Genomic DNA, 26,396 nt, shown 5'->3' with positions numbered 1-26,396 from the left:
AAAAAGGGCCTACAACACCGACGTCTTGGTCAAAATGTCACAATCGACAGACGTAACTTTGAGGTAGTCAAGGCTTCACTGTAAATGTGGAAAACAACATCAGCGCTGAGATAAAACGCAGAATAACTCTTGCTGTTTCTTTGGGCTAAGAAAGCAATTGAGTGGTATAGTTCTCTCTCGATGGACCAAAGTGTCGCTATATAAGACCTTTATCATCTCCGTCGTGCTATACGGTGCGCAGAAGCATGAACTATGACAAAAGCGGATGAAACCACCTTGGGTCGGTTCGAGAGAAAAGTTCTTCGTGCGATCTACGCTCTCGTATGCATCGAAGGAGTAGGGGAGTGGGCTGTACGACGCAGGGTAAAAGTCCAACGACTAAGATGGTTGGGTAACGTTCGTTTAATATGCAACATAAGTTCAACATTTTGAGTGCTTTACTATACCAACAAAATTTTTTCGGAAAATTCAGCGTGTGTTTTGAAAATATTAAATTGAAGTTTTTTAAGCGGACTCCAAAAAATAATTGTAATATTGGTATAAGGTATTATACTTAAGACTTTAACAAAAAAACATAGTTTTCAACATGCCACACTCAATTCCTAAACAAAAAGTCATTTATATGAGTGAAATATAAAAAATTCTTTCCCTAAGAAAAACAGTCAAAAAATATTCCACATACGCCCCAGTGACCCATTTTAAATATTATTTTTTTATATGCAACAAAATTCAATTTCAACTAAGTTAAATCGACTTATTGGCAACACTACTTCTCCATACATTAATCAGTGCTGCTGTTGGTGTTAGATGCTACCGCAAAACATTCAAGAAAACAACAACAACAACGACGAAATAAAATACAAATTCTAGGTTGCCTTCTACATCATCACACTGAATACTAAATTCTGCTACTTTCAACGTTCTTTTTTTTGTGTTTTTTTTCACATAAAACTACTAAAAGGTAGAAGTACACACAACAACAACAAAATAGAAAAAAAAGAACAAAAATTATTATTATTATTATCGAGACTCCGAGAGCACCGCATGTAGGACGTAGGAGCAGTAAATCAGCATCGTTTGTGCGAATTGAGTAGATACATTTGGACCGCATGGATTGAGTCTCCACTCACATCCGATTATAAATAATATTAAAATCGACGCGCGTACCGCGTATCTACTGTTACTATACCTACCTACTCAGATTCCTTGTTTTCCACGTTAATCTTTTAGATATAAAACAAAAATAAATAAAATATAAAATTCAACCAAAGTAAGAAAAAATAAATTAAATGTATTTTGTCGCGACTCGGTGTCTGCCTTCACAAGATATAATCTTGAGTCTTTTTCTTTTTGTTTTTTTTTTTTGAATTGTGTGTATTGATTCGGCTTTATAGTTTTTCATAAACGAGAGAAGAAAAAGAAGCAAAAACAACATACGAAACATAGCAAAAAAATATTATGGCCCGGAAAATTAATTGCGCAAACAAAAGTGAAATACGAAAATGAATGGGAACATCTGTTCTATGGTTTGGGGGTAGTCTATGTCTTCGTCTTTGTCGTCGTGGAAGTTGTAGCCGTAGTCGTCGGTGTGGAAGTTGGTCGTATTTGTAGAGGGGTAGAATGAATGCATTCTAAGAATTTAAAGATTCTTGTTTTGTATCTACGTAACTTTTCCGCGTATTTGAATATAAGAGAAAGCAAATTAGAAAAATGTGCCATTTTCTTGCAATCCAGTACACATTTTTAACCAACTCAATCGCCTGCGACATTTTTACTATCCATAAAATGCAAAGAAATTCAAACAAAAAGAACAACCAACAGACCGAATGAAAATGTGTAAGAAAATTATATAAAAACAGAATCCAAATCTATAGTAAAAAATCATTCCGCTCGAAAAAAAAGAAGAAAAACCCAGAAAATACACAAAGGAAGAAACCAAGAACACAGAAGAAAAGCTCACTATTTACCCCCAAATCAATGCAAAGGGGGTTGATTCTGCGATGGCGCGCTCGTTTAGTTTGAACTTTCGCTCTGCTCTCATTTGAGGTCATCCGCAGAGCATACCTACTATTGAAAGATAGACTATCGTTAGAGGCAGAAGCGCTCCAGAAGCCCCATAAGCGCGCACCATCTCAGTACGATGGTTGTTGTACTCGAATTCGTCTTCGTATCTATTTACAACGAATGAGAAGAAGCGTTTCATTTTCAAAATTGTCTCGCCGGGCTTTTCCGTGTTCCGTGTCGTTTGTGAGTTCTATTATACTTTCATCCACTAAAGCCACAACTTTGGCATGGTTTAGTTTTGCTAGGTAGTGTGTTTTAAATTTTCCCGCCTCATGATGATGATGTTGATTTCGATTTCAAAATACTAAACTGCTACTGGGGCACTGATGTCAGAGGCAGTGGCAACGGCAACGGCAGCAACAGAGACATAACTTCGAAAACGAAAACTTACCCCTATATTTATATAAATGAGCAAAAAAGAGAGCAAATCGGCAACCTATACAGCAGGGTCCGTGAAAAAGGTTTTTCACTCCGTTTCGGTTTGTTGAGCGTGTCGGTCGACGACGCGAAAATTTACGCAACCAGCATAGTTATAAAGTTTTGGATTTAAAAGAAAAAAAAATTACAAATTGATCCCGAGTGTTGCATAGAAAAAAAAGCTAATTTCTAAACCTAGGAACGATAGATAGAAAGATAGATATTGTATCTGTTGCATATTTTGAGAAAGTTTCGGTCTGTCATCGTTTTGTTTTTTTGAAAAATAAAAAGAAAAATACATAGTTTTGGAAAGTTTTGTTGGTGTAGTTTTGAAGAGAGAAGACGGTAGAAGAAAAAGCTTGCAAATCATAAAATTTTAAAATATTTTAGCTCCTTTCGAAGAGCTGTGTGTGCATTTGAAGTACTCGTATATATAATATATTTTATACCCTGTGCATCGTTCGATATTCGTTTTGATACAATACTAAATATACCTTCACAAAGTGTAAAACTTACCCTCTCACCACCTGCGTTGTCTTGTCTCACCGTCACTCGTTCATCGTCGTCGTCGTACATAAATCGTATCGAACGCAACAACCTGTCGCACACTGGTCATCCATCGCATTGTTCATATAATAATTGCGGTTGCTTCGTTTCTGCACCTGGATTTTAACGATTTTTCTTCGTAACATATTTTTTGTTTTGAAATTCAACAAAAGAAATTAAAACAACAACAAAAAAAATCACAAAAGAAATAGTATCTTTAGTACAGGCAAGTTTGTAGCGAGTTTTGTGCGAGAGTGTGTTTTGGGAAATTTTAATAAAAAAGGAAATACAAGTTTTCTTTTGTGCGCCTCGTTCTTATGCATTTATGATTATTTATGAAAAATTAAAATAAAAGGTTTAAGTGTTTAGCTAAAAATAAATTTAAAAAAAAAAATTAAAAGTCAAGTTCACTATATTGTGCGTAATTTATAAATCTAGTTGTGTGCTATATTTATATAAAGTTATATCTTTCTACGAGAATTTAAGCAGCAAAACAAAACAAAATTAAAAATGTCGTCGTCGATTGAAAATGATAACAATATCGAAAGGATGAAGGAGGATGGTGCCAGCGGTGGAGCTGAGAATACGATGAAAAATCGTCTCAGGAAGGGTGCCCTCAAGAAGAAGAATGTCTTCAATGTTAAGGATCATTGCTTTATACCGAGATTCTTTAAGCAGCCGACCTTCTGTTCGCATTGCAAGGATTTTATATGGTAAGTGATATTGATGTATTCTTTTAAAACAACAAAACAATAAACCTTCCTAAGAAAGCCTCAAGTGAATAAGGGTTATAAATTTGGTTTTGACTTAGGTTCAAAACAGATCTCTCAATCAGATTGATTTCGCATATACTCGTATGTTGAATTTTTGGTCATAACCCGGGGAAACTGGAGAGTTTGACAATTTGTACAAGTACCTTGAAGGTTTTTGGTCTTGGCAGGTGGTGTAAGTATAGGTAGTTTTGGTGTGCTTAATTATTTGACCTAGTTTCATATATGTACCTTCCATACATGTGAGGTGGCATTTACCCACTTATTTTGTGTCATGAAAACAATGTGTATGGTGGTGGTGCTGCGGGTGTTAGCGCTGCGCATATTTATATGAGTTCTAAAAAACATTTTTGCAAAGTGTAAGGCCGGCTCTACCCGGCCCCTGATTATGATGTTGATGATGGTGATGGAGATGAAAAGGTCTCGTGGAAAATTGTCAAGTGGAAAACTTTTTATCTCCAGTTCTCAAAGACGTCGGAAAATGAAAAGAATAATAATAATGCTTGTAGTGTTATAATGAATTTGAGGGTGTATTATTCAAGAAAATTGTTCTTAGAAATATGTTTTATGACAAAAATTAAGACCCTTTTAAAAATTTTGTAAACAGTTTCTTTACAGTTTGTCATTCATTAAAAACAAAGGTTTTCTGTAAAAAAAACCGTCCTTGAGTTTTTGTTTATCTTTAAAATATGCAACTGTTTAAGATGTTTGAAAAGTTGACCAAAAGTTGTATACATTTCTTTTATCAACGATTTGAATGAATTTAAGCTTAGTACTTGGTCTTCACTTACATTTACCATGTAATTATACACACAATCTAGGAACTTTTCATTGTTGTGTTGTCTTTAGGGTATGAAGAAAATTTTGAAGACAGCGTTTATAACTAAAAATTATAACGAGATTATTTTATATCTTGTATTGTTATTTCTAAACATCGAATCCTATCAGAAACGCACAATCTTTTGCAAAAATTGATTAGATACGTAAGTTATAATATTTTGTTAAAAAGATTTAATTGTTTATTTGTAGAGCCTGTGATTTCAAACTAGTAAAATCAAAAATGTTTGCCCTAAATTGTAAAAAAATAGTCTATGTTTTCCAGATTAATAATTTCATGTTTTATATTTATGGTCTTCCCTTGTTCTATTTTATTTAATTTATTCTAATTGTATTACAGGGTGTTTTGAATGTAATCCTACAAAAACTCATGATACATGGGTTATTATCAGAAAAGATATTTTTTATTTGAAAGATGGATTAGGGCACGTCAGCATGAATATTCAAAATAAATAAGATATTTGTATCACTATATTTCAAGTACACAATTCTTAAACAAATTTTCATTGATTTCAAGAGGTTCTTAATTAAAAATTGGATTTAAATAGGAAGTCATTAATCCAGAACTTCATTTTTAAAAATGAAGGTAATATTAGGTTTCATACAAAAATATAAAATTGTGTTTTTTGGAAAATCTCGAATGGATATTATGTGATTTGGTTCTAAAGGGTTGGTACGATTGATATTGCATTTGTATCTCGACGGCTGTGTTCGTTGAGTAGTTGAGCATTTGGAATCATGTGTTTTCCATTGGGAAAAAATCAATCTGTTACTGTTGATATTATTTACTTTTGTTAATGAAAATATACTAACTGGGCAATAGAAAAGATAATTATATTTTGCTTTATTTACACCAAAGGTTTATCTCAGTTAAGATTAAACAAATCTTTTTGGTGTTTCCAACGCACAAGAAGATTTTAAAATGATTAAGTTTTAGAGCACTTTCTTAGTTCAGCACAATATAAGAATTTGCTAGCTACTCCATGTAAAACTTATTGTTTTATTTGATTAAAACCAACTCTTCCACACATGTTTTTCTTCACAAATTTTGGAATCGACTCCGAGAGCTCATTTTAGCTCGATTCAGTTATATAAAGAATTGAGTTGGGCTTCAAGCTCACTTCAACACCGCATATTAATGTAGCAGTCTACGAACAAAGCCCTTTCTTGAAGTTTTTATTTAATGTCAAAGCTGCAATTGTTAAATGAACTTTTTTTTATAGAATCTCAATTTCCAGATATTTTTTTACCATTTCTATTAGTTTTAGTTAGTGTTTTTTTGCTGAAGTTAATTTTATCTTTTGAATTTCTTAAAACTTTCTTCTATTTGTATTTTTTTTTAATTATTATTCTGACAGGTCTACTTTCAGTTGTAACAATTTTTAAATACAAAAATCTGGCTACTACCGATGAGTTTTCTTGGGAATTTTCTACTATACTATTTATAGAATGCCAAAAAAACACGGATAATGTCACCTTAAGGAATACGTTGGCCTTGAATATGGGTGTCTTATATTATGGTTTAAAATGTTGGAGATTATAAAAATTTTTTACTATTTAATGTTTTCGGAAAGTGAAAACATTGAATTTCTTTTTTAAAGATTTTCTGAATTTTCAGTCAAAATTTTTAATTTTTAAAATACATTTATTTACCATGTTAAAAATAACAATTGCAACAAAAATTAAACTTCATTAACATCCCTTTTAATAATTTAATAAAATAAAAAAACAAGATGGCGCAACAGCAAGTAGAGAACCAAGCCCTAGTGAATTACAACTCTCATCCATTCCTATGTGCAAGTAATGGCAGGGCCAGGAATGGAGGGAACCTACAGTTTTTGTGACAAATCCAAATGGCTTATTTGAGAAACTATTTTTTTCATGATAAGAATTACTCTTAAGTGATTTATCAATTCCTCGCAAGAGGCAGTACCCATGAAAAAAACTTTTATTGACACAGGCAGGGATTGAAGTCAAGACCACTTGGATGACAGACAAAAAGCCACGAGTACTACAATTATTTAAATAGAGTTTTTAAATGTAAAGAGGATTGAAAAAAAACCTATGATTTGGACTTTAGTACATATACAAGAATAGTTACAATCTTTTGGTTAAAGAAATACTGTCATGTTACAATAACATTACACAGGGTCAATTTTCTTAAAACATAAGTTGTGGAAATGCAGAGGAATTTTACACACTCTTCTGAAGAATTTGTTGTTGAAGAATTTGCTGTTTCAACATTTTCCACAGTTGTTACCGTTTGATCACCTCCTTGCGCAGTTTCAGGTCTCAAAGATCCAGTCCTGTGAAAGATATTCACACTTTTTAGAATCAAACTTTGTAACAAGATTTGGCGGCCAATATTAAAATGATTTTGGAATCGTCTCTGTGTTCCAATGACCGAACGGCCCATTTTATTGAACGTGTTGTAAACAAACGCAAGATACAAAATCGACCACGGCTCCATTGTTACTGAAAAAGCATCTCAAAACGAGTTTAACAATACGGTTTCCCCCACTTCAAGTTGCGCCCCGTCCAAATCTTTCATACCTCGCTGCTGGATCCTGAAGGTACTAAATTTATTGAAAATCAGAAAAGTTTGTTTTTTTATCAGAAAGTACCTTTTGGAAAAGATTTAAGTATTAGAGGATATAAAGGGTGTTTTTCTTGTAGTATAGAAATTTGAAATGATTTAAAACGAAAATAATTTTGTTAACATTGTCATACTATTTAATATATTCAAAAGATAATATTCTGGAAGTCCAATTTGTGATAACTTTATCCAACGTTTGTCAATAATGGAGTGAATACTGTCCTCCAGTTAGTCAATCGTTTCGTACTTATCAGCATATACTAGACTTTAAATATACCCTTTAAATATTTTGATCTTGAATTCTAATTCACGAGTCAGTAATTTAAAATAAAATATTTTTACCAAACGTTTCTTTCAATAAATCAATTGTACCATGAGCTTCAGGATATTTTGATGTATTCTCTTGTTGAAACGACAAATTCAGCGAACATTGATCTATAGTGATCGTTTGAATCGTTCTTATAAAATTACTGACCAATTATTACAATATTTTAGATGTAACGGTATCCTAACATTCAAACAAAAGTGAAGTTTCCATCTAAACAAAATTCGCTTATAAAAATTGGATACGTATTTCGAACAGAACCACAGTTTTGAAAATAAATTTTAAAAATTTCGAACCGTTGTTCAGATGCTACTTGACATCTGACGAATTGATCACCATTTAAAAAAGAATAAGAATAAGGATCTAAAAACAAATATGAAAAGCTTAGGGTACTGTCATCAGCGAAACAATTAAATGGATTAGAAGTTTCAGACAAAAGATCATTTATAAAAATAAGGAAAAGTATCGGAGACAAAACGCATCCCTGGGGCACACCAGTGTTTTTTGTGGATATCAGATTTGAACCCGACCAATACTACTTGAATTGAATGGTCCGAAAGGTAGTTTCTTATCCAACGAAGAAAGGATTCATCAATACCAAATGCACGCATTTTCGGTGGTGCCAAACTCTATCAAATGCCTTTGAAATATCGAGTGCAATAATCTTACTTTCTCCAAGAGAAATATTTGTTTCACTGTTCGGTGAGATAAACCATGAGATCACCAGTGGACCTATTGCTGCGAAAGCCATTCTGTCGGTCAATAAGAAGCTTCCGTTTTTCAAGATATTTCTTAAGCTGAAAATTGATCAGAGTTTCCATGACCTTCGAAAGAAGAAACGTGAGTGAAATTGGACGATAGTAAGATGGTGAGGAGGATTCGCTTTTATTAGGGACAGGCTGGACAAATGCAGTTTTCTATCCACTCGGAAAGAGACCTGTAGAATAGGACAGGTGGAAAAGCTTACGCAGTGGTTTTGTGAGCGTTGAAGAACACCTCTTCAGAACAATAGCGGGGATACTATTCGGTCTAGAGGATTTGTTAATGTCAAGATTTTTAAGTACTCTAGTAACTGAAAAAGTGCGAAAGAAGATTTATCCCATAGAATCGTTTACGCTTTCAAGTACAGACGGAGTCATGTCACTCACTGGCAGCATCGAATTAACAGGAAACTGTGCTGCAAGCAAGTTGGTTTTATCAATCGAGCTTATATAGGTCTTTCTAGATTGTTTGGCTCAGTTGTTTTTTCTCTGTCATTTTTGATCCCAATACAGCTCGAATCAAACCATGAGTTTGATAACTTTTACCCTATTCGGGATAAAATTTCTCATTCCACAAAGAATATAGTTTGTTATAATTTTTGCACTGGAATCCACGTCACTATCGAGGAAGCAGAGTGAGTTAAAGTTCTTAATTAATTAAAACTTGTGTTAATACATTGGTCATACTGTATAAGCTGGTAAGCAACATCATCACGGACGTAATCGGATAGACCATGGTGAGAAAAGAATAATGGTATTAGAGCCATAACCATCAAGGTTAAACTCCGTATGATCGATGTTTTTGCCAACCTGGGTTTCACTTAGTTCCAGAACAACTGGCCTGCTTAAAACAGTATGGACGTATACAACATACAAACTTTTTCTTAGCCCCCGAATGTTGTTATATTCGACAGAAAACTTACTTGATAAAATCCATTTTTCAAACTACTTTTTTCAAAGGCTTTCCACTTAAAATTAAAATTTCCTCTTTTAAAATAAAAATGAGTGTAAAAGTTTAATCAATTTGACATTTAAGAGACGTACTGGACACAAAACAACAATAAATTAATAATACGTAATGATCTAAACAAATCATATGACATGGCACGAGTGTGTATCATTTTTTTTTTTTTTAATTCTGAAATTATTCTTCATTTAAAATTGTTTTTGATGATATCGTTCATATAAAGTTATCTAATGCAATTGGAATGTTCAATTAATATTAATCAAAAATGAAGAAAACTGTTTCAATGTTTTGTTGGTGTTTAACTCAATTGAAAGATTGAAACGTAGATACATCAAATGATTAACATTAATTTGCAATTAATTTTGCAAGGTTTTCTTTTAAGTCTTTGTTTGACCTATAGATGTCTAATTTTTCGTCAAACCCTTTCCACTAGACTAAAAGGCACCTATCTCTCAAATAAGGCTCTATTTTTGTATCTTTTCCAAGACTGAATCAATGAGAGGTTTTTTGTTTAGGAGTTCCATTGCTTTCTTAGCGTTAAGATAGAAGAAAATTATATCGTGAAATTCATCACTTAGTCAACTACAATAAACTGATAATAAGTTTAAAAAAATATTCAAAGTTGCATCGGTACCTCCCAAGGAATCAGGTGCTTCTGTTGTCTTTTTTTTAAATTGAAATTTGACGAAATGCAAAATCCTGATTCGAATGAGAAGTGTTCGTGATTTTAATGGTCACCACCTGAGGAATACCCACAAGATTATTGCAGACACTTAAATTACTAACAATAACCTTACCGTGATAGTCTATGTTAAATTACGACACCTACCTACATATGTTTTATTTTTAGCTTCCTGATTGCATGCTTCATTTAGTTGGCTTCTTATGTTTCATATTACTTGGATTTTGTTGGTTTGATATAAGAGGGTGGGGGGGTGTTGTACAAAGGCAAGTTCTAATTTCAGTTAACCAATACGTTGGCTTTTCGAACATCATGGTAATCTTTTAATTAGGAGAGAGGAGGAAACCAGTGATGATTAGCATAGTTACGCCATTTGACAAATATGTCATTTTTGACTATGAGCTAGCTTTACGATCTATGACCTGCCCTTCTGCCCATTTTTCTGTTTTTTATTTCGTATTTTAAAACCGTTAAAGAACAGCAAATATCCTACATGAAGGACGTGTGACCGCATATTTAATTTGATTAAATGATGAAATCATATATCCATTCCACGTGTGTTCCTTCTCTCGTCATCCACGTAATAAAATACCATCTATCAACACAACACAACATCTATAGAGTGGTAAGGTACATAAGACCTTACAGATAGATATATGTACGTATACTACTTATTTCTTTCTAGAATGCCAAGCACACATCATTTGAAATAATCCCAGGAGGCCCCCATGTAACTAACATTCAAGTACTCAAAATAGACCATCTCGGCTTAGTCACACTGAGAAAATGTTTCTTTTATATGTTTATGCACCTATGTATATATCTATAAGCTCCTACATATGTACATATAACTATACAAGTAGGATATATGAAAATATATGTATATAATACCTACCGGTGTACTCTAGGGGTTTCCTTATTCCTATATTAATATTACTGAAACTACCTCAGAAGTTTGAAGAGAGACTATGATGGCAATGGCAAACACCCACAGTTGGAATATGAAGAGGATGTCATAGGTCAAATACACTCATCATCTAACATGAGGTTTCAGATTTCTTGGAAAAAATATATACTATCGTACTCACTCAAATGAAAGAAGGAAATAAACTTTATGTGATAATCCATTGCGGTGATGGAAATGTTGTTGTTGTTTGTTGCTGTTTATATAATTTTATGATAAATTATAAAAAAAGAAAGAAAACACATGAACTTTATAATATTACATAAGAGTATAAGTGGATTATCTTAGAACCTACCCTACATATCATAGTTGTTTATAATAGTCCTTCGTATGATAAAGGAGATGAAGATTATATATTTTATAACTTTTAATGATTACATCCGAATATACACACAAATTTGTTCAAAAAGTTTCATTGAATAACTTTATGAGAACATTAATGTACATTAATAAAATTGTCAGAATCACTTGATCCTGTATCCAAATAGTCTATTTTAAGATTTAAAAACATACCTCCAAAAATTTAGTTGCCAAATTTTTCTTTTCTTTTTTAAAAAATTCTATAGTGTTTTGTTTTTTTTTTTTTTTAATAAAATTTGCATACAAAACATTTTTTAGAATTTTTTCAAGCAAAGTTTTCGGTATAAAGTTAATATTTAAGAAAATTTCATAAAAATCTATAATGTTTATTTTGAGAGAGTTCGAATTTTCGATTTTTAGCCAAAACTAGGAAAGAATCGTCGGACCCCCTTTTTTGGCGTACCATGGTGATGCCATGTTTGACATCGTAGGTTCAACATTTTGTAGGAATGCAATACTTGCCATATACTCGTAGATTGCGTCAGATAGAGTAAACTTTTAGCTGTTTTTAGTATTTATCTCTTATATATTATACTTCGAAATACAAGGTCAGTTTAACGCATTTAACAATATAGGGATTTCAACTGTCTTAAAGTTGGCGTCTTAAACACGTTTTTTTCTGTTGCACAAACAAAAGACTACTTTTTCAAAGGATTAAGATGCCTTAAATTCAAAACTCATCTTAAAATTTTTCTTTACACCATTTTTTAAAACATGCCCTTTTAAAAATGATAAAAATAACCAAAAACGGTGATTTTAAGGCTACGTTAGAATTCAAAACATCTCTTAACAAAATTATGATGTATTTAAATAGTACAAATCCTTCTATCTTAAATACAATTTAAAGCAATTTAGTATCTTACTTAGTTTCTATAAATTCTCGTTATAGTTATGAGTCATTGAAATCTATATGTAGATTAGAGAAAAACTTGAATTTGATACTTTGATAGTTTTGGAAAATACATTTTGAACTTAATTTTTATCGTTGATTTCGAATCTTAACTTTAATTTCAGCTTTTTGTTTAAAATTTTGAAATACCTGTTTTTAAAATTATTTTTATGTTTCTCAATAAAAATACTATTATTTTAGTATCTCAAAAACCTGACATGATACATTCATTTCAATTCCCATTGGAAAAGTTCAATTTTCATGACAGTAAGAAAAACTTTTCGATCAGTGCTATATGTTTAAGCTCATATCAAAGTTATCAACGAACATGTAACTGTAAAAATATTCAGAAGGACAGATTTCAAAAGTATTGACGTCCTTAGATCATCCTTTAGTTATCAGAGTCATGATCTGACGAGCTTGAACTCGCATGTGAGATCGATCGAGCATACTCGGACTCAGTTTTATATGCAAACAAATGAGTTCACTCTCTCACTCAGTGAAATGAGAACGATCTCAAAGCTCTTTGTATGCACTTTCACTGGAATCATAGAAGCATTTAAAAACAAATTTGACGACGACATACGTAAACATAATTACTAAAAAAGTATTAAATATAAAGTCCCATTTAAAAACAAATATATTTAAAGAAAACTGGAAATAAGAAAAATAATTCTTAAGGACTGGGAAAAAGAATTGCTTATTTTTATGCTTGTACATTTTTCATCCGCGTTGCACGTAACCTGTACATTTATTAAGTAGTATCTTTTTCGTTTGACGTAGTCCTGGTGATAATATATTAGTGTCCTCATACCCACATGTGAACAATCCAGAGCACCAATGGCGTAATCCTATTTACTGCTCCATAACCTTTGCGTTTCTTCTATTTCTTCAGAAGTGTGTGGGAATATGATCCAATCAGTTGCACGGCTTGCAATTTTTTTGCGACTTGCTGTACCACTTTATATATCGTTGATTGATTGAAATCAATGATTTCACCAACACCATAACGCAGGAAAATCCTCATATTTTCTTGACACCACCGCGTGCTGCCAGGATTGGACTCAAAAACTTATCTCTCAATAATTGCACATCTGTTTCACTAAATCTTTACAATTTTCGTAAACCTTCACCAATTGGACATCTTCTATTTTTATAAACACAATTTGTATTGAAGTTATTCAAGAACTCGGCCATTTTGATAGTTGTTTGTGAGATCCATCTCATGCAATCGTGCGTATGCTCATCTTTTTGCATATCAAAACTAGAACTTTCTTCCATAGAACTTTCGTCGAGAGATAGATCTCAACACTTTGAGTTCGAACTCAAAGCTTGAGATCAATCTTAGTTTCTGTGTTTTTTTGCATACCGCTCTGGGAATGTTATCAGAAATGTGATTTTTTTTTCAGAAATACAACAAATTGCAAAAAATTGATTTTATGATGCATATTAAAAAAATTCAATGAAGTTAAAAATATGCAAGTTAAAATTTATCGTGCGGTCATGTCACATGTCACTCTCTAGTACTTTAAGCCATAAATCTGGCAGAGAATAGGGTGAATGCAAAATATATTTAGTAGCTCATTTGGGGGGATTAATTTTAGTCCTTGTTTATTTCCATGTAAGAGTAATAATCCAACAATTTCATTAATTAGCACTTGAAAACCTCAAAAAATCATTTAAAAGTCGTATATCTCGGCAACGTTAACCTTACATCTAAAAGTTTTCTCCGCCTCGATTTGAAAGAAAAATCCTTTAAAGTCACGTTTATGTTCGTGAATCGAGTCGGTCACTGTCTACATTCTTGACACTGCAAACTATACAATGATGATCGACATAATACATATTTTTGATAAGAATATTGCTCCCACGAACTTTTCGCATTCATTTGAGTACAGGAGGTGAATTGGGTATTTCATGCGGGCCAATATTTCTTTTTTAAAAGACTACAATGTTTGGACTTAATAGCTCTTGGTTGGGTTAAAAGTTTTCATTATTTGGCGTGATGGTTAGTGCGACCATTGACATGGTAGAGGTTGGGTTCCATCCCTGCCTGTGCCATCTTAAGTTTTCTTCACAGATACTGACTCTTAAGAGGAACTGACAAATTCTCCAAGAGTAATTCTTGTCATTTAAACTGCTCTCTGAATTTAGCGGTTCGGATTCAGCTTAAAACTGTAGGTCCCCTCCATCCCTAAAAAAGTACTCGCACACATGAATGGTTGAGAATTGTAAGTCACTAGACCCTAGTTCTCAACGGACTATTGCGCCAACTAATTAAAATATCAGCATTTATACAATGCAAGGCTATTTTTTTCGTAAGGTCAGGTCACATGGGATTCTACGTGGACAATTTCAAGTTCTAGTAAATTCTCTACTACTTCAAGCCACGAATTTCACAGAGAATGTCATCAATTAAAAAAAATAATCTAACTCATTTTATGGGTTAGTTTCTGTCCCTGTCTAATTCGTGGAATCTTAACGCTCCAAAAATATCGTTCAGTGGTACTTGAAAATATTAAACAATTATTTAAAAAGTCTTTGCATCGCTCACCGTTCATCAAAACGTTTTTCTCGTTTCATTTTGGGTTTCAGACTGCCTCCACTCCAGAAGATGAACTAAACCTCTACTCTCTTTACAAAAATGCTTGGACTTCAGAGAACATGCCTTAGAAATAAGTTCTCAATATTTTTAAATCGTGATATTGTCTTTTTGTTCGTTGTAAAACAAATTAAATTTATAAATTCATGTTTTGAAGGCTGTACATTTTTTAAGTAGACGAAAATTATTCTTAAACTTCTTCTTTTAAAAATATTTCACAACCCTTTTCTAAAGTATGGCTGGGTAAACTACTGTTTTAATTTTTTATCTATTTCGATCAAATTAAAATGACTTAGATACAGATTTTCAAATTTCATAATATTAAAAACAAGCTGTCGACATTAAAAATTTCAAACCAAGTTACAAGATAACTTGTCCCCATACAAAAAATCAAGAAAGGCTCGCCCCTTTTTAAATACAGTTTTGAAGGTAAATAAAACATACGTTCACATTAGTAGTTATTTAAGAAGTTTCCAAAGGTATGGACAAATATAAAATATTCAAGCATTCTTTTAATTTTGAATTGAATAAGATTGACATCAACACTGCCCGAATTTCTGCCTTTTCAAAGTATATTAATGAATTTCTATAAGAAATTTTTGAATAGAACAATCTTAGCACCGCATATGACTCCTAAGGGTTAGTAGATGGTCAATAAATTTCAATTTCTTTCAATTGCATTTTCGGTAAACTACAAACATTTCGTTTTAATAACTTCAGTAAAAAATTGAAGATTTGCAAAGTCACATAGGATTAAATTTTAAGCACAAAATGTATGGGACATCTTAAAAACACACAAAATACCTTCAGAAAAGTGCCAAGATTAAAAAAAAACCTTCTTTATTGATTTGTGAATCTTTTTAATTTTTTTTCCATTAACATTCCAACAATTCATTACGATTTTTTGACTAAAATTGTTATTCAATACTTGATTTTTTAATGAATGCTTTTTTATCTTTAAACAAAAATTAATCCTTTTGGGAATGTCTGTTAACTGAACTAAATAATTGGATTTCAAAATTTTGCATATTTATTATTATCTAACGTAGTTACTAGTCCTTATTTCCAACACTCTTGACCATAAATATTTCAAAAAATATTCATAAAACTTCTGTTTTCGTAGGAAAAATGTTAAAATTTAACAGAGGCATGATATCCGCCTTGTTTTTAGCATAAAGTCCATTTTTAAATCAAAACCATGAATTTTAAAACTGTATATAAAATTTCATACATTTGTTTACATACATACATATTTAAATTTGAATCACAAATAAAGGTAATTTCATTCCAGAAAGGCAATTTAAAAATAATGCCTATTCGAAAGGCCCTATACTCTCTATTTTCCGTTATGCTCTGCTGACGTTTGCCAAAAATTGTAAATCCAAACAAACATAAATACATACAACATTAGTTTGAAAGGGCACTTTAACTCTCTGGCCTCTATCTCGTTCTCGAATATAGACGATGTCGGTCGTTTTGGCAAGGTGAAATTGTATATTTGATGCTTTTTGCATAAAGTTCGTCCTTGAAATAAAAATTAGCTTATATAACAACACAAGAAGCTATACACATATTTTGGAGCTATATCCTGCCTACCCTGTTTGAAACACAAAAGGACCAAAACCCCAGATATAACCTATAATATACGAATCTCTAACGGACAAAACCAACCAACCGATATTTAGGTACTTGAGTCTTGTTCGTGTCTCTGTCCTTAGTCTAAGTCTCTTAGTCTATGTGTCCAATGTTCATGCAATTTGTGTGTGTTTTTGCCATCACCCTGCCCTGAGGCCCTATAAAAAGGAAGGTTAACCATAAACACTCTTCTTTCTTAGCCAACATAACCATCAGCATGCAAAATGCTCGGTGACACGGAAGACTCTTGAGTAACAGGTTGCAGGTTAGATTGCAACATGAGGTTGACAAATACCATACGTTTCGCCTCATCCAACCGACTTACCGATATAGTGTGGATGAAGTAGATATCCGTATACTGTCCCTCTACATATATCTATACGAAAATTACTGTGCATGCAACAGAATCTAAAATGTAATTGCTGAAGAGGACCTTCTAAGGACTCTAAACTCAATTCTCTGTCACCACCCACCATAAAGTACAGAGCATAGCCTTCACTCAATTCCCTTATTCACAAGTTAACATAGAATACATTTTGTGTTGTTTCGAGGAAAATGGAAAAGGAAGCAGTTGAAGAAGAAGAGGAAGAAGAAGGTGAAGGAAGAAGTGGAACTAAATCCGTATACTTAAATGGAAAACAGCAGTAACAGCAACAGCAGCAAAGGTGAATCTTGTGAAAGGATGTATATCCTGAGGTTGTTTATCCTTTTTCTTATTTATCATTTTTTAGTTTCAGTTGTTCTTGTTGTTGTTGTTGTTTATTTTCACCAAAATAAGTACATTTTTATGTACCAACATCAACCCACCTACATACATAAGAAATACCTTTGAGTGATTTTCAACACAATACCAGCAGAGTAGAGCGTATAATGAAAAAATAAAAAGGATACTCAATTTTGTATATATATCCAGTTCCTGATGCTCGTGATGGTCCTGATTTTTCTTTCGTTCTTTTTTACTGTTGTTGTTGTTATTCATCATCATCATATAAATATATATATATATGGATACAGTTAGTCAACATTGTGCATTAAACTATAGAATAGATTTACATTATACAATAAAAAGAAGAAAAAAAGAGGATCCACATTCCGTGAGTGATTACTTTTTTTTCATTTTTATTTTGTTGTGTTTCCTTCTGACGGTGATATCCTTTTGAATAAATTTTCCCAACGTGTCGTGAGGGCTATTTTATCTACATATAAAAATAGCTATCTATTGTATGTACAGTACATACTCGTATATCCTCTTTGTGCAGGATTATCCTGAAAGTGCCATAATCAGAACTGAAAGACAGCTAATTATCTTCTTCTTATACGAGTAGTATAGAATCTTCTTAAGGGTTGGGGCGAATGGAGAGGTGGAAAAAAAGAAAAAAAGGTCGGTCACTAGGGCAGAATTGATAGTGAAACAAACTCTTCCTTACATCCTTAAGGTATACAGTATTTTCCCTTCTATGTAACATGCACACATATTTTTTGCTTTTATGTTTGAAACTACACAATACGATTTTGGTATTTTTCTTCCCAGAGAGATAATTACAAACCTATGTATGTGGAAGGTACAGAAAATAATTAGAAGTTTATATAGAAAAATGTCAGTAATAATAATCTTTTCTGGAAGGTACCTTACCTCACTCTAGCTTACCTTACCTACTTCTAAACTTTGTATACACGAGTATAATGTTTTTTTTTTTTCAATTAAAAATTCAATTCGATTGCGATACTACTTAGCTCAAGGGAAATAAAATTCGATTGAAATTTTGTTGTTGAGGTAGAAAAGGCTCAAGGTTAAGAAAAGGAATTTGTGAAAAAAATTCCAATTATTGGCTAGTGTATTTTGAGTTCTATATAGTGGTCTAGTGCCTTGGGTTGTTTATTTGGTAACAATATAATAATTATAATTAACTTTTTCTGTAAAATAGTTCATTAGTAATTTATACACAATGGAACTGACTTTTGGGTTTTAATATAAATTGAAGATCCTAAGCTGACATATAAAAGGGGTTATCCATTTTGCGGTTTCAAAAGTATAATGCTCGAATTGGACATTTGTTAAACTAATTTGTTAAACCAAAGCATACAAATTGTTAAAACCTACTACAAAAATGGTCATTCTGCACAGCAGAAGATTAGATTCTGGATTACATAATCGTCCTTCAACGCAAGCAATTGACAAAATTGTAATGAAGTTTAAAGAAACTGTATTGGTTACAAATATTGTAAGGACTGTGCATAATCTTTTCATCGTACCACTGAAAATATCACTGTTGTAAGTGAAAGTGTTGCCGAAGACCAGAATGTGTCGATTCCTAGTCGTTCTCAGGAATTAAGACTGTCTTACTGCACATTATGGCGTATTTTGTATTTGGATTTACACCTATATCCATATTATGTCCAGCTCATAAAACAACTGAATCCAGCTAACCATTCACAACGTAATCGTAGATACGTTGAATTGGTGCTTGAACAACAGGTGAACGGCGATTTTTTGAACGAAATGTTATTCAGCTACGAACCACATTTCTTACTCGGTGGGAATATTAATAGACATAAGTGTTGTATTTGCGGTTCACAAAAAATCACTGTTTGGTGCGCTATTTGGTCTCGAGGTGTGATTGGACCTTATTTCTTTGAAAACGACGATGGAACAACGTCAATTCGGAGCGTTATGGTCATATGACAGTCGACTATTTTGTTCTTGCTATTGAAGAATGCGAATTGGAGAATAGGTGGTTTCAACAAGACGTTGCCACATGAAACACAATTCGAGCGGATATGGCTTTATTGCAAGATACATTTCCTGGCCGCATAATTTCTGGACGCCTCGTGGTGGTATCAACTGGCCGACGAGATCATGCGATTTGGCACTTCTGGCTTTTTTTGCCTACGCGAAAGACTGTGTTTATGCAGATAAACCTTTAACTCTTGAGCACTTAAAAACCAAAATTACTAAAGTTATGGCTGAGATACCGCCAAATATGTGTCAAAAGATAGTCGAAAATTACCCCAAAAGAATCGAAGCTTGCAAAAGTTCGTGTCCTACGCTCCATCGTGTACGGTTTCCGGAAATGTGTTTAAGCTCCCTCCAACTTTTGATAGTGACGCTGATTCCGTCTCGACTGTCGTGCGCTATGTGCTTCTCGGTCGCCCAGCTCTTTTTCCTTCTTGTGTGAGCAGATTCCACTGCATCGCTTGGCCTGCAATGGAGTCGTGACCTTTTCGAAGCGTATGTTCAATCCATTGCCACTTAAGTCTTCGTTTTATAGATTCTGTAGATTCCTGACCTGTCCTTCTATGAAAGACCCCATTTGATATTCGGTTTGGCTAGAAAATCCTTAGGATGTTATACGAATACATCTATTCACGAACGATTGCTACTTTCTTGTTATGGCTGAAGTAACCTAAGTGCTGCACCAATAAAGAAGCACAAATTCGACATTTGTGCGAAACAGTCGTAGCTTTGTTCTTAAGCTGAGTTATTCCTCCAAATTTTTGACAGCAACCGAAGGCCGCTTTTGCTTTACCGATGCGTCAGATGACGTCTTGTTAGGTTCCGCTTTCGATGGCAACGATGCTTCCAAGGTATTGAAAGCTCTCTACTTTTTCCACCGGTTTCGAGAAAATATTTATTTGAGAGGATGGTCGGGTTCCGATGCTGATCATTTTTGTTTTGCCGAAATTAATTATCAACCCCCCGACTTCTGCTTCTCTCTCTACACTTGTTGTCATTTGGTAGAGATCCATGATCCTATGAGAGAGTAAGGAAACATCGTCCTCAAAACCCAAGAGCTTTAAATATGATGTCAAAGTCCATTGGATCCCTACCCTACCTGACAAAGCTGAGCGCAGTACATCGCTTATCACCAACAAAAACATTACTGGCGACAGAATACAGCCCTGTCTGACTCCGCTTTGGATTTCAAAATCATCTGACAACTTACCATCGCGCAGAACGTGACACTTGGATCCATCATATGTTGCTTTAATAATAGCAGTTTGTTTTTCTGGAATGCCTCTCTTCCATAAAGCTAACCAGGTATACCCTCTGTCCTCAAAGTCCAGGTGTAGTGAAGCTTGATATTCAACGCACTGTTCAATATTGATCCACAGAGTGTTGATATGATCAATACAGGACAATCCAGAGCGGAATCCTGCTTGTTCGGTATCGATGCGTTCTATGACTATTTTTACTATTCCTCTCCAATTTTCGCACTTTGTTAGATCTAATTTTTTGGAAGCTTGACAATAATTCCATGAAACGAGATGTGTTGGCTTTAACTTTCAAGTCAGAACTGATTTTTATTTGTTTTTGAAACACTATTTTTACAATAAAATTTGTTTATACTCGATAAACAAGTTTGATTATTTAAACAAAATTCAATATCAAATATGTTTGAATACTGAGTTTTTCTTAAACTAAGTTATAATATATAAATTATTATTTTAATTTTGATTGCCAAACACTCATTGAGGAAGCTTTCGATGGTCCAGGCTTGTTTTATGAGCGGTTGAAGCAGTTCGCTTCATGACGTTGGCGCTGCGTGTAAAAGCTCTGTGGGAATTCCATCAATTCCTACCGCTTTGTTGTTTTTAAGTGTTTTGATCACAGCAACGATCTCATCTTTACTTGGAGGTGTGTTGCGGATTCGGGGATTAGTTTTTTTGGGCGCTCCACATAGCACGGCTGCACATTATTTTCAAACACTCGGTTAAAAACCGAGGAAAAGTGTTCTTCCACTTTCTGACTTGCTCATCCACCGAATTTATCACAGTACCGTCTACTTCTACACCAGGTGTTGCTTTGAGCTGTATGCACTGGTCAGCTCTTTGGTTATTCCTGATGTCGCACCTGTTTACACCATCTTCTGCTTCTAGCGTCAATGCGTTGATGTAGTTACGTTTGTCACGGTGCACACTGCGGTGAACCTCTGTCTTTTTCATTTCAAATTTTTATAATTAAAAAGAAATGTCATGTACAAAAATATTTTATATGTGTTTTATTTACATTTACTCTTGAAACCGCAAAATGGATAACCCTGTAATTCAGTCCATGTTTCGATAAGGGCTTTTTATGAAAAAAAAATTATGCTTTATACCCGATTAAGAACAAAAGGTTAAGAAAGACAATTTCTAAATTTTACTTGGTAAGATCTAATTAGCTAAGAAAAAGTTGTAAGTTTAAATACAATAATTCAGTGGCTTAATTGGTCCAAAGCTTAAGAAATGTAGTGTCAACTTCATAACCTTGTTTTTACGAGTTTGGGCATTATTTTGAGCACGTGAAGAGATTTATAGCTTTTGAATTTTAAATTTATCAAAAATTTTAATATAAAAAGAGAAGTAAGTTAGTGATAGAAGTTCTTCTCCTGTTGCGCAGTTTTTGTATAACAAGGTTTTTTGAAAATTGAATTGTTTCTTGATTTCTTGAAAGAAAGATTTTGTACCAAATAAGTATTAAAAGTTGCATACAAACTTTCAACAGATTTTTAAATATTAGAAAGAGATTAAGTATGAGCAAAAGATGCCGGTGGGGGGGGGAACTCGAGGTTGTCTGCAATAAATTTTAGCATTGATCAAAACGTTTTTCTCAGCTTTTTTCTAGATGAAAAATATCAAATGATACCACTAGTCCACAATGCTCACCAAACTTTTACTCTATGTGGAGCCTTAAATGTTTTCCAGTAATTACCAAGATAAAAATGCACCTTGTCAAAAAATCGTTGCCCCATTCAAGCTGCTGAATTGATTTACTCAATTCCTGATATTTGTGCAGAATTCTACTTTACTAAGGTGTTTAACCCTTTACCGCATAAATTATTTCCAACAAAGGAACAAAATTTAATAGGCTTTTAATTGTTTAATAAGACATTTTAGTAAAAAAAATTAAAGTTAATTTGATTAAACTTTTAGGAGCTTTACCAAATTTGGCTTCGTATGCATTACACGTTTTACAACCTTAATATTTCCGGCAAATTTTTTAAAAGAACACAAATGAAAAAAAAAGATTTCAATAAGAAAATAATAAAAATTTATTGAATGAAAAAAAAAGCTAATTCTCCTAAATAATGCATAAATAAGCTTTTTATTTCGGGCAATAGGTAAAAGAGCGGTAGGACCAATCGTGTCGGAAAATGTGTCTGTTTTTTTTGTGAGAAATGACCCGCATTGTCGAAACGAACTGAAAGTAGAGGATAGTCTTGATGCCTTTCAGGACGCTTTCTCTTTGATCGGATCAGGTGATCCGGCCCGCTTTTTAAGGATCGGTGGCAGAAGAAGTCCGTTTTTTAGGCGATCCATTTCAAGATACACTTCGGGATTGTACACGGAGTTTTAGTGCTTACTTTTCAGCTTTGCATAAATGTTCGGTTATATTAAGTTTTAAATCGCACAAATATAGTTGAAATTCATGTTGACGACGCCATAGAATCCATCTTTCATGTGAACAAATTACTCGATTGTTCCACTTCTCCGATCATAAGTGTATACGATATAAGTCCAGCATCGAATCAAGAAGGTCCATTCCATCCATGTTCTTGTTGTACACATCAACAGCTTGCGGAGGAGGAAGAATTTTCTTTCGTGGATAACAACGTTTTTCTGTTCCTGGATTAATTCCCATCATATGATAACATCAGAGTAACCATTTTGTTATCGATCTAGGACACCACACTTAGGGATTTTCGAGTTCGGTACGCGGTTGAGCCTTACGGTCCCTATTTTTAAATAAATACAATTGTAAATTTGGGCTATTATACCAGTTATCAGAAAATAATTTTACATTTTTGGCCACAGTAGATTTTTATCTGGTGACGAAATTTAAACTAACTCCCACATCTGCAGCTCCATAAGTAAATGTATTGCTCTGGTGTCCAGCAAACAAATACAAATCGTAGCTTAATCCAGAAATTCCACTCAGAACTTAGTTCGTATAGCCTTATTTACGTAACTTGACTAAATTGTACTGCTTCAACTCATGAAACAATTTTATTGGTATGATTTGTTCATCAACTGCAAGAAACTTTTCTTTTGGGATCAATAGCAATCGTTCTCGTACTTTATCCAAAAGTAGCCTTATCTTAAACAATTCTTCGTGTCTTTCTTGTACAAGTGGAATGAAATTAACATTGTCGTTGAAATGAATAAAGCTTTAAGTTTATTTAAAATCTATTGCACTGCGTTGTTTTGTAATGCCCTTATAGATGGAAGTCCACAACAAGACATAAAGGTTACCATTCCGATGAATTGGTTATATTATCCTGGAATGGTTTTTTATTTGATTCGTTAGTTATTTGGTTCATTATCTCATCAGTAAACAGGAATTACAAAAATTCCGATGGAGCATTTAGAGCTTTTACTGATTCTGATAGCTCATCCGATCCCTTTCATATGTCAATATGTCAATCAATATGTCACTTTCTCCATGAAATTTGCTTTTTAGATTTTGTTTTGTTTACCCTGGATTTGACTTCATCGTCTGAATCTATATCGGTTTCTTTTACCACAACGTCTTCTTCTTTGTTTTTGAATTGCATCTCTGTCTCTAGTTCCAGATCCGAGTCACCTGCCAATTCTTCATCACTATGCGATCCATCTCCAGGAATGGGATTCACAAAATCAGATCTTCCGTAAAATTGACGATTTTCCATTTCTTTAATTTAAGAATAATTAAATACATTTTTTCAAATTAGCAATTATTGTAGGTAATTGGCATCTGCGCACCTAATGATAACTAATATTTTCCATGTCGGTCTGATAGCATTCAGTCTTACGAAGTTTTTAAAAACAATTTATTTTATAACTATCAATTTTGTTACAAGAAAAACTTGACTCAAGTTGAAAAATGTCGTTTTTGTGTCTTTATAAAGAACTCATTTAAAAAAAACCAAAGTTCTTATTTCTCTTATTATTTGTTGATTATTTATCAATACTTCGTTTCAATTGTAGATTAAAGTTTCAATTAACAGGTAAAATTCAAAAGTAAATATATATGTTACAAAAAAACAGTTAATGGACTAAAACCAGCCTTGAATCAAATATTAATATTAGAGCGTGAAATTCCCTATTTTAAATCGTTTTTATTCATACAAAAAATTAAATAAGAGTTCAATTGATATCCTCGAAAGAAGTGATTCAACTAAGAACAAAAATAATTTGCACAATTTGCGTCTCTATACTGTATAATATACATTAAGCCAGATCCATGACCTTGTCCTCTTGCCAAGTCTGAAATTGTCATCTTTACTGCTTGCTGATGTACTCTGAAAATGGTGTCTTTTCCTTAACCTCTCGAAATACCAAACAATTACTTTCTCTTAATGCAAATGCTTTCCAGTGATTATTCCATTTGGCAGCACAAAGAAAATGATGGTGTTTCTTACTATGGTACAATAGCTTCAAGGACTCTTGGATGTTTCAGTTTTGCTCTGATTCAAAATTCACTGAACACATTAAATGCAGTTATTGTTGGTAAATAAATCGAGTTATATGGTTCTTGCCAGATTTTCTAAAACATGTAAAAGCTAAAGAAACATTAAGGAAACCAAAGAAGTTTATCTTAAATTTAAATAAGTCGTATTGTTCATATGACTTTGCGCCCTTCAATATTTCCCAAACATCCCTTTTGTAAACACCTTATTACCACAACACGATAATAGCTGCTGCCTCCAAACAATCAAATTATCCAAAAATTGCACATTCCACTTATCGGAAAATTTTATTAGGGCCTTTATCAACACTGACGATATTAATTTTGCTTTTGCACCCAATATAACCCACCTACCTAAGCTTACCTACGAACTTGCTCCCTCTCACAGTAACGCTAAATTAATTACATGAGCAAACAAAAAATATTTATTGTTGACTTTTATTTGGCGAGAGACAAAAAGGTATAATAATAAACTATGTATCTATAAATAAAAACAAAATAAAACTATTGCTATTTTTTTTATTGTTTATTCATTCAAACACAAGGGAATACTTGATGCAATTTTCATGCGAGCATGAAATTTTTTACAACAAAAAGAAAAACAATCCCAACCCTTATGATTTTTTTTTCTTTTTAATTTCAATTCCGTCATCAACTAGATAAACAAAATAATTCTCTCTGCCATCCCTTGGTTCAACATACAAACCTCACGCCTCACCTACCAACCCCTACTTTTACGATATGGGTGAGTTGAGAGTAATGTTGAAGTGGATAGAAAAAAAAGTAAACATGAGCAGAGCACCTCCTCGAATGTTCAACCGCACCGCTGCTGTCTCTGACGCCATCATCGTTGCCACTCCAACCCCCTTACCCAACCTGCTAAGCCAACAAAAAGCTTTATGAAAATGTAGGTACGTATAAAGTACGTATAGAAACGCTCGCTCTGCTCGACGACTGGTTACGGCTGTGTACATAAACAAACATTTGCGTCCAGCAGTAGTTGAGCAGCAAAGTGTGCTCAGGTCGGAATAGATTACGCAATAATTTGGTTTGGGTTCTGCAGAAAATAGTTCCGTGATGAGAATGAGAGCGTTGTGCCAGCGTGTTTTGTACCCAGTGTTGCCAAAATCAACTAAAATTTGATCTGAAAAAAAAAAGAAAATGTTGCTTCAAATAATTGATCAGTTCGGGTTTTTCAAATAAACTACAAATTTATAAGATTGGAATTTTTTAAATATTTGCTGTAGTATTAGTTTGTATCTTAAGAACTCAGTTTTATAACAACAATCAATAAATTAACTTTGTTTCTGCCTTAAAAATTGAAAAATAAAATAATTTTCCAAAGGATTTTGTTGTTCAGCAGTCAAATTAGTTTTTATATTTTTTTCAATTTTGTGAGTTTTTAAAAAATACCTTATTAATACTTTAAAAATATGTTAATATGGTGTTCAAGACTAAGCTAAAACAAAACATAACTCTTAACAAAAAATGTTTAATGATTTTGTAAACTAAAAATCCTTACTTTTTTGATAAAATTGAAATCTTTTTACATT

The 26,396-nt window shown here is 33.1% G+C and overlaps 1 protein-coding gene across 3 annotated transcripts in view; it reads left to right on the top strand.

Moving 5' to 3' along the window:
- The first annotated feature begins 1,112 nt into the window (after positions 1–1,112).
- The window catches only part of LOC129942947 (protein kinase C, brain isozyme), a 348,685-nt gene continuing 323,401 nt past the window's right edge, over positions 1,113–26,396 (top strand). For 2 of the 3 annotated variants that reach the window (XM_056052111.1, XM_056052113.1), the window contains exon 1: positions 1,114–3,740. In XM_056052111.1, coding sequence (XP_055908086.1) covers positions 3,538–3,740 — 203 coding nt within the window. In that variant the 5' untranslated portion in view covers positions 1,114–3,537. Of the gene's footprint in view, positions 3,741–26,396 lie in introns of all 3 variants that reach the window. The other variant, XM_056052112.1, reaches the window with a different exon arrangement.

This window comes from Eupeodes corollae, chromosome 1, assembly GCF_945859685.1.
Source record: "Eupeodes corollae chromosome 1, idEupCoro1.1, whole genome shotgun sequence".
Classification (NCBI taxonomy): Eukaryota; Metazoa; Arthropoda; class Insecta; order Diptera; family Syrphidae; genus Eupeodes; species Eupeodes corollae.
Note: the sequence above shows the minus strand (reverse complement) of the source record. Positions and strands in the feature narration are given on the sequence as shown.